The 9,819-nt window shown below is 38.5% G+C and overlaps 1 protein-coding gene across 7 annotated transcripts in view; it reads left to right on the forward strand.

Moving 5' to 3' along the window:
• Window positions 1-7,754, forward strand: part of NSMAF (neutral sphingomyelinase activation associated factor) — a 37,380-nt gene extending 29,626 nt beyond the window's left edge. For 5 of the 7 annotated variants that reach the window (XM_061448421.1, XM_061448422.1, XM_061448423.1 and 2 more), the window contains 9 exons: window positions 70-128; window positions 812-879; window positions 2,489-2,556; window positions 2,771-2,894; window positions 3,612-3,695; window positions 4,699-4,849; window positions 5,234-5,336; window positions 6,309-6,418; window positions 7,395-7,754. In XM_061448421.1, coding sequence (XP_061304405.1) covers window positions 70-128; window positions 812-879; window positions 2,489-2,556; window positions 2,771-2,894; window positions 3,612-3,695; window positions 4,699-4,849; window positions 5,234-5,336; window positions 6,309-6,418; window positions 7,395-7,489 — 862 coding nt within the window. In that variant the 3' untranslated portion in view covers window positions 7,490-7,754. Of the gene's footprint in view, window positions 1-69; window positions 129-811; window positions 880-2,488; window positions 2,557-2,770; window positions 2,895-3,611; window positions 3,696-4,609; window positions 4,850-5,233; window positions 5,396-6,308; window positions 6,421-7,394 lie in introns of those variants that run through there. The other 2 variants (XR_009742530.1, XR_009742529.1) reach the window with 2 other exon arrangements.
• Window positions 7,755-9,819: the final 2,065 nt, after the last annotated feature.

A 9,819-nucleotide genomic window follows, 5' to 3' on the forward strand; every position in this document is an offset into this window, starting at 1 on the left:
TCAAATGTCAATTTACAGTTAAGTTTTAAAACCTATGAAATCACCTATAAGCTTCCTTGTATTAAACAGGGCAATTACTGGAATAGCAGTCACTTGCAATGGGTCTTCTGTTTTCACTACATCCCAGGGTAAGTATTATTGCAAAGATATTTATTAGACCCTGGAGTGTAAATGCAGGTTAATGTTTTGTGAACGAAATAGCATGAAACTCTGCAATGTAGATAAGATTGAATCCCATTAGTATCTTCACTGACAGCAAAGACAATGTCAAATGTGGTATTTATGGAACCACTGGGGTTTTTACAGTCATGAAAAGAGCAGCCCTAATCTTCTGCCAAATGCATGATCTTTGTTTTCATTTCATATTCAATTCCTTCTCACTGAGGGTATTCATATGCAAAGGCTAGTTCTGTTTGGCTTTTGGATTGTCACTTTGAAAGTCTCATATTATAAAAACTAAGTTAAAGGTATTTTTCCCATAATACTTCAAGTACATAAACTTGTTAAGTTTTAGATCACTTTAGACTCAAAGATCTCAATATCATCTATATTTAGGCTTGGGAAGGTGGTAATTTCTCCTTTCAGGTATGGGAGTGTTCTTACAGTTTGATGGGCATGGGGGAGTCTGTAGCTGGTGTAGAACAGGATAGTTCCAGGCTCCAGTCACAAGCTTTATAAAGAGTTTAAGACTATGAGAAACCTATGTATACTTTTCATAGTAAGATATTTGAATATTCAGATAGGACCAAAATTACTGTCTTCTATAATATAAACCAGTCTTTTTATCTTCTATTTTGTCCATTGTCTCCAGATTCAACTTTGAAGATGTTTTCTAAGGAATCAAAAAAAATCCAGAGAAGCATGTCCTTTTCAAACATGGTAAGCTGCTGTCAAAATAAAAACAAGATCACTGGGAATCTTCTGAAAGCTACTCAGAAAAATGGCTCTTAGTACACATCAGTGCTTCTTTTCTTCCCCTGCCTACTCAGTTGTATTGTGTATGAATAATTTAGCAGAGTGAATTGAGACTCTGTCAGGCCTCCAGGGAGACAGAGTGCATTCTTGAAACATGGGAACATTAGATGGTTGCAGTTCTGTGCCAGCTCTGTTCTGAGTTGCCCTGCTATCCAGGAAAGGGCTTGCAGTAGACAAATAGTCTGGCATGAGCAGAGGAGTCTTTCTGAACAACCTTGAACTGCCACTGGGATCAGAATCACAAAGCTTAAATTCCACCCATGTGCTCACACCCAGCATTGCCTTGCTGCTTCCAAACGCTTGAAGGCTGTGAGTCAACTAGCAGAGGAAAACCAACCACACAGAGTGGAATTTCTGCTGGGTGAATTTGAGCTGTCTTTCCTCAATAAGCAGTGATCTCTGCAAGCTCTGAGCAACTTTTTTTAATCTGCTTCTAAAACAGACCTTGGAAAGAGATTCTGTATTTGATTTTCTGTGCTTGAGTACTGTGGGCAGACCTGGGTCATAGGGATTCACTCCCAATTGTCACGTTCACAATCCTTTATTGAGGCAAGATACTAAGATATAACAACCTTCTCTGTACCTTCATCTCTGGGGGGGTGGAACAAAAAAGGTAAAGGGGTTGCCTACATAGACCATGCTGTGGCTTCTAACAGGTCCCCAGGTAAGGTGCAGAATCAAGACCCTGTGGCCTGCCATGGCACACACTAGGTGGTGAAGCTAGATACAGCAATTCCTAATGCTTTAGTCAAAGCAAAATTAGGATATGTTGCTTCTTGGCCTGTAAAAAGGGAGCTCTTGACTCCTAAGCCAAAAGTCATTTTTTCATGAGGAGGCCTTGTATACCTTTTCTTTATTATTCTCCTCTCTGTAGTCTTAGTGCTGATCTGTTGCAGCAATGCCAGAAGGAGTAGTCTTTTTACAATCCAGCATCTTACTGGCTTTTTTAAAACAGATGTAAAACACGACCAGTAGTGATACTAGTAGAAGCACTGGGCTGATTTTATTTTTTTTCCCTTGCTGCTTCCATTGATGGTAATGTAACTGAGCATCTGTCTGTAAGGAATGTTCTTGTTGAGAAATGCAGGATTTAGATAGTTATGCTTGTTGTTTGAAAGAGCTGAGTTGATAAGTAGCTGTCATGGAGAACAAACATCAAAGGAAACCTTCATTTTAGTTTCTGTTAGGTGATTGCATCTAGAATTGATAGTACCTTACAAGATTAAGAGCTGACCCATTTTCTCCTGAGTGAGGAATTACATACCATGTCCTTGAGATACCACCATTTTGAAAAGGGAGCTCCATCAGTTCCGTATTCCTTAACTTCAGTGCCTCCTGTACATATACCAGGGGTTAAATATTCTTGCTGTTCAGTGTCCAACCTATAAAGTTGGGCTTTCTTGTGTTCATATATCACCTGTATGTTGTGTGTATAGAAGATTAAGATGCTTCCTGTTCTCCAGAAGCATTAGGGTAAGAGATTGAACACTACTTCCTTTTCTCTTTCTTACAGGCTTTGTCATCTTGTCTGATCTTACCAGGAGATACCACTGTCATAAGTTCTTCATGGGACAATCATATGTGTGTATTTACTACTTACTTTATTGAATTACACTGAATGCCTTGGTTGTTATGCTTATGGTTTTAGATAATGATACAAAAATTCATTGTTAAGATGCAGTGTATTTCCACTTGATTTTCAGTAGATTTGTTAGAAACTGTAGAAGCCAAGTTACTTTCATCTATTTAGAAAAAAACCCTGAAGTTTTCTGCCTTTATAACCTTCTCCTGCTAGATATTTTTATTCAGTTGCATTCGGAAGACAGCAAGACATCTTAATGGGACATGATGATGCAGTCAGTAAGATCTGTTGGCAAGATGGGCGTTTGTATTCTGCATCTTGGGATTCCACTGTGAAGGTTTGTATATGGGTTTGTTGTACTTCAGTAACTATTTATCCCTAGTGCTTTATAATATTCAGCCAGCCAAATGCTTTGGAGTGGATGTACCTGTTGTGCTGGAATAATAACTTAGTGTCACAGTAGGTTTGCTTCTAGAATATCTATCTTCTTCATTTAGCTTTATCTCAACTGTTTCAAAGATGAAGTGTTACTTTAAATTTCGTTTCTTCTAACTTACTCTAAATGTAGAGGTTTTGGAAGCAAACTGTATTTGTAGGAGAAACTGGAGTGTTCTGTGACCTTGACTCGTGATTTTGTTTGCTGAGTAGAATAGGCTTCTGAAATGTTTCAGTTGTGTAGTTTATGTTCATCAGATAAGTGGACCAGGAACTTGCTATCTAAAGAGCATGCCTACAGTTAGGTGGAAAGGTAATTTGGAAATTAGAGACAGGAAGGGATGTATATGGCTTTTTGGTAAGTATACATTCAGTGCAGTGATGTACCTAAGCAGGCTTCTATAAGCTCTCTGGAATCAGCATAGTCCTGTTCAGTATGTGGCTCTGTTTAGGGTAAATGAGTTCAGGTGCCATTTGCTGTTGCTGCATTCTGCCACGCAGGCAAGGTCGAGAGTTCACACGAGCAGCCCTCCTTGTAATGTGAGAATTCAGTACTGAAGAAACTCATCCAGGGTTATACTAATGCTTCCTTGAGCAAACTGAAATATCTGTGTTGTAGGTGTGGCACTGTGCTCCTGGAGAGACCTTGAGCAGTAAAAAACACCGCTTTGAACTGCTGGCAGAGCTAGAACATGAAGTTAGTGTAAGTATGTGGATAGAGATATGGTATCTCAAAATATGAAAATTAATTGCTCATTAAAATCAAAGTCAAGATCTAGTACTAAAGCACAAGGATTGGGTTGGGTGTACTGTTGGAAGTGTGTGTGTAGGGGAGGGGGCTGGTTTGTTTTTTGTGGGTTTGTCTGATGTGTCCTGCATCAGTGTCCTGTGCTTCCCTGGTCAAGGTCTGTTCCTGGGGACTTTTTAATTTGTCTGGCTTAGCTTGTAAGCACAAAGTTCCAGAGGAAGAAAGGGAGGACTGGGGACTTTTTGTCTACTGCTTTGTTTTCAGAAACAGACTCATGTTTTTCAGGTATTTGCATTGTTACAGCTTCTTCTTAATGTAGATTTGCCAAAGGCAAGCAAATGAAAAAGAATTCCTCAAAGTTCTTTACCATGCTCTGAAATACATTAGTGGATCTCACTGTAACTATATTAAACACATTGTGTGAAGTGAATCATAAATGTGTAACTGCTAACTTTTATTTATAGTCTGTAATGTCATTCTATAGTAGTATATTTAGAATATACTGTGTTTTAAACCTTATTAATGTTTAGGGTTTTTAACAGGTCACATAATAGGCAAATACTAAACCAGTTCTGATAATATTTAAGAACTGTACCCAAGGGAACTGGAAACAACTGACAGCTGGAATGTATTTTTAAAGTAAAGAATTTCACCCTTAAGGGCAAATTCTTGCATTTAGATGGGGAGGGCATGGGAACTAGAAACAGTCAAAAATGGTAATTTCTATTTATGATTCTGCAAAGAAAAAGCATTTTAAAATAATATCAAAGAGACCTATCTTCTACTTTATACAGGCAGGATTTATAATAATTAAGGATGTTGCAGAATTAAATGTAAAAGCTTTTTGTAAACAAAATACCATCTTGCAGATAATGGGCTTGCTTTATGTGTGTTTAAAACCTTTATCAAGATGGCTCATGTGAAAGAACAGAGAATCATGGGATGTTTAACTTCTTAGGTAAATACAATCAACCTTAATGCTGCAAATACTATACTAGTGTCTGGAACCAAAGAAGGTACCATTAATGTTTGGGATATTACTACAGCAACAGCGTTGCACCAGTTACCATGTCATTCTGGAACTGTGTTTGATGCTGCTTTTAGTCCTGGTATGTTGGATTTCAATTTTTAATATGCATCATTGGGAATGTCAAAGGGAATTTTGTTCCTCATATCATGTAATACACCCTTCTTGTTGGAATTGCTACTTTAAGGGGGATGGTGAGATGTTTTGGATTTCCACTCATCTCCATTACAAAGAAGTTACTAATTGTAAACCAGGCCATACTAAGTTGTAAACCAGTGGGCTCAACACTTAAACCAACTTTGTTTATCATTGCTTGTTTAGGTAACATTAAAAATTAAGTCTCTATAAATACCTAGGTCAGGCAATGCCTCATCCAACATGCTCTATCACAGACTGCTTTGGTAACTAGGACTGAATGTCTAAACATGCTATTTTATTCTTGTTTCTTTTGTTTGCTTTTGTACAGACAGCAGGCATCTACTAAGCACAGGAGAAGACTGTTGTTTTAAAGTAATAGATGTACAGACTGGAATGGTTATCTCTTCTGTAACCACTGAGGAGCCACAGAGGTAATTCTGACAACATGCGGATTGTGAAGCTGCATGGCCAGCTCTGGAGATACCTGATGGTTGGTGATAGCAGAATGGAAGGGACAGTAATACTGGCAACTTTGTTTTACTGAACTGCTTTTTAAAGTGCAAAGGCTGACATTCTAGCATGTTGTGTGCATTAAGATCAAGCTTTCCAACCTGGGACAAAACCAGTCAAGTATCTAAGTAAATAACTCATGTTTTTTCTTAACCACTTTCACATCCATGAAAGATAACTGGTGCTGTAGCTAAGTTTGCAGCTTCCAGTTTTCTAACAGAGACAGTTCTCTTGCTTGTTTCATCTGTCAATGATCTTTTTTAAATATTTATCTTTTGCAATGCTTCCTTTTTGTTTCAATAATCTAAGAAAATATTAACTATTATAAGAAGAGGGATCACTTTTTTCCACAAACCAGTTCTTTATGGTTTATCAGGTAAACAGATGGAACCCTTATTCAGTTACTGAAGTAAAAACATAGCAGCCATACATGGGGTACACTTGTTGGTTCCTTTTGTGTGTGCATACATAGCTATGTATGTATATGAATGCGTATCTAAATCTTTTTTTCTTCAGTTATTTCCCTGAAAGTCCTCTTTGCATGAATGTTTCAGGAATATGAAGTGACACAAGTGAAAATGGTGGTTCATGAGAGCCCTTGCGTACCATAAACATATACAGCTGACTGGGTCCCTTTCTAATACAGGAATAAGTTCCATCATTCTGCTAGGGAAAGGTGTGGTTTGGTCTAGGGCAGTCAAGAGAAGCAAGTTTGGGTCATGACTCTTCAAAATAGTTTGGGGAATAACCTTTCCAGAAAGGTTGTGTTAGACAGTAGAGTTTCCTTCAGTTTGGTACATCATTTTCAATTCTTTTTGGCTTAGTCAGTTTGGAAATATTTAGCTCTCATTATGCAAGAGCTTGGAGTGAATTAATTCCAGACTTGCTTGCAGGTGCTTCAAATGGGATGGAAATACCATCTTATCAGGAAGTCAATCTGGTGAATTACTGATTTGGGATCTTCTTGGAGGAAAAGTTACTGAAAGACTCAAAGGACATACAGGTATGCCTGAATTATTCCTATTCTCAGATTGCATGGAAGATCCCTTAGTATTGAAAATTTTGCGAGTCATCTGCACAGTCAGTGAGCTGTTCTTAATGTGTTATCTGGAACACCAGAACTAAAAGTAGGTCCCATGAGCCACCTAGGAAATCTGTTAACAATGCAGGAATATGACTGTTTACAAGACTGGCCAAAGGTAAATGACCTGGGATTTTTCTAATCCATACAACATTACAAAAATTATCAGTTTTCTATCTCATAGCCCTAACCTTAGTATAGACTGCACTGTTGTAGGCTTTGTTGAAGTCCATCCGGACTGAGAGTCTAACAACAAATTAAGTTAACCAGCAAAATAGTTTGGGATGGGGATTTATAGGCTTCTTAAATGTATGGTATAGTCTTCAGCACATTACTGACCAGGCTGTGTAAAAGAGAAACTGTTTTATTCAGTTTGTTTTTTCAGGCTGACTTAACGAACAGTTACTTCAAACTTCCCTATTACAAGCTTGTACTCTGGAACTTGACCTGTATAGAGATCGTTCTGTAGCTAGAGAAATCATTAGAATAGATTAGATTAGATGTGGGTTTCTAGGCATATTCTAGAAAATGTGAACATTCTTCTAAAAAGAGAAGGCCAACTGTTGGAGAGAAAAAAATCCCACTTTTTAGAAAAACCTTCTCTCCTTGCCCCCATGAATCTTTTTGCCAGTGTGCCATCTTCATTCTGTACTGCAACTGACATTGTCCCTCTAAGTACCCAAAGCCAGCTGAGGCAATGTAGCATGTGATCATTACTGTGAATAGAGGCAGCCACCTAGAAGCCAACTAACATTCTTCATAGCATATGTAGTCTCAGTGTAAGCCAAACTAATGATCAGATAATCCTAAACTCTTTCAAAAAGACCTGTTCCATCATCTTGAGTATTGCCTCTATTTGCATTTGGATTTACTTGTTTGGTTGGTTTTCATTCCCCAGGTGCCGTAATGTCCATGTGGATGAATGAACAGTGCAACAGTGTTATTACAGGAGGGGAAGACAAACAAATCGTATTCTGGAAACTGCAATACTAAGTGCCTTTCCCTCCAGATATTTAAATGAACTCTTATTTTAAACAAAACCTTTTAAAGGAACTTAACTGTGTGCGATGATGGCTGCTGAAGTTCAACCAGATAGGAAGCTTTGTTCAACTACAACTTTGTATGTTACGGTGACTTCACTGAGAGCTCTTAACTTTTGTTGTGTATGCATTTGTTTTTCATGGACTTACCATACAGAAAATTCTTGTCTAAAATGATATCTGAAGTGAAATTAAAGACCTATTTTTATGTAATTAAAGAGCTCTTCACTTGCAGTCATTGTTTGATTTACGTAGAATGCATCATAGCTAGCTGTTTGAACTAGTTTCAAAGAAACAGCATTTGCATTAAGAAGTCTTTAAGGATGCTTGCAGCTTAGTGCCACATCTCATGACAATGTATGTACCTCCTACGTAGTCAGCCTTTCTTCCTAGCGAAGATGCAGATGATGGTAAATGCTATTTTGAACACTAAGGCAGCTGTTGCTCTGAGCAGTAGTGGGTCTAGTCTACTGTCTAGTCTTCAAATGTGTTTGCAAAGGCATAGAGGAGAATAAGAATATATTTCACGTTGCTTTTTCCTCTTACATTAGCCTGAAAAGAAGCCAAGCATAAAATTGATCCCCTAACAGAAAACAGTTATATATATATATAAAACTATGTAACATGTAAATCTTTCCTCATAATGGGCATGAAGCTAGTCTTAAGCTGAACTACTACTGCCTTCCATCACTTCTATTACTATCCTTCTCTTAATAATCTTCAGCATCTTCATTCATGCTTTGTTTGGTGTTTGCAGCCTCTCAACTCAAATCATCTTTGAGATGGAATTTAAAGACAACAGTGTTTAAATAGAGCTGTAGCTTGTGGGTTTATCCTCTGTTTTAACCCAGTGATAAAGCAGTGTTGGACTGGGCTTACTTGCTCTGTAGGACTTCAGGATATGACTCCCTGCAAAGAGCTGTTCTGAAGTTAAAGACCTGAAATAGTCTTTTAATGGCTGATTACAGCACCAAACAGCTGCAGTTGACATTGCCCCAAAATCAATATTTATTTCTGTCCTGGTATTCTCTGCTGCTGGTATTATGATGTGTCCAAGACAGGCATCCTTTTAAGCTACAGTCAGTCTTTTGTCTGTAGCTATCCTGCCTGGGTTGACACCTAACATCAATGTGGCTTTAACTGTAAAACAATCGTTTCATGGTTGAGGGATGCTTTTTCATTCCCTCAACTTTTAATTATGCTGGAGTTTTATTTTTAATAACAATGCCATGATGGTAAAGCAAACTGGTATTCCAGCTGCATTACTCCCTTGGTTTAGCAAATACTTGAATCTTTTTCTGTAATCCATGAGTGTGGTGAAAGCACATGTGGCAAAAGATTAACCCATACCAGCATGTTACCAGTCTTAATCACGCAGCACAATGTTTGGTGGCTGCCCTGTTTCTTCACCTTTTACTATATTTATTTCCCAGATATAACTGTGTGTACGCAAAGAGAGCAAAAAATATCATATTCTACACTTGCCTGCAACTGTCTTGGGCGATTTTGGGCACAGCTGTGCTCCTTTGTCATGAGGGGGCCTCCTGTTGACCTAAACCAGAGGAACACAAGCCTGTTTTGAATTACCTCAGACAGAAAATACCCTTAACTTTCTTTTGGTTAAAGATGGATGCCAGATCCTGCATCCGAGGTTTGCTTGCTGCTGTAAAGCATGCTCACACAACAGAGCCCTCAAGCAGCTGCCTCATTGCCTAAAGTAACCTTTATAAGGGGGGGGGGGGGTGAAATAATGAAGTTAACCTTGTTACTGGTCACATTATCAGTAGGCATCAGTACTACATTGTTTTGGGCTCCAGGGATTTCATAGCAAAGCAAACTAGCTTGTCAAGGAACTTAAGGATGACTGCCACAGGCCCTGTGCCCAAAAAGCTGAACCATACCAATGCTACATGAAGCCACCAATTTACTGGCAGTAAGCACTTGCCACAGTGGTTCCAGAGACATATAATTTAGTAACCAAACAACCCAATTAAAATGGCTCCCAAGATAAATTCAATCACCACTGCAGCCTGAGGTAGTGTAATGGGTTTCTCCCAGTTACAGTACTGCCAGGAAGAAGAGCACACTGCAGCTCAGATCAACTGGAATTGCCAGCCCTACCCTCATTGGTACTTTTCCTACAAACTGGGAAAGGTACAGCTAGCTGCACATGCTAGCAGGGACACATGAGATGTATTTATTACTAAGTAAGTGCCAAACACTTTGCATTTTGGTGCAAGTAAATGATTAAGGTAACACCAACCTCAGACCAATTCTGGATTC

This window comes from Pezoporus flaviventris, unplaced genomic scaffold, assembly GCF_033815535.1.
Source record: "Pezoporus flaviventris isolate CSIRO_AGI_PZ_B2104156 unplaced genomic scaffold, CSIRO_AGI_Pfla_v1 ptg000007l, whole genome shotgun sequence".
NCBI lineage: Eukaryota > Metazoa > Chordata > Aves > Psittaciformes > Psittacidae > Pezoporus > Pezoporus flaviventris.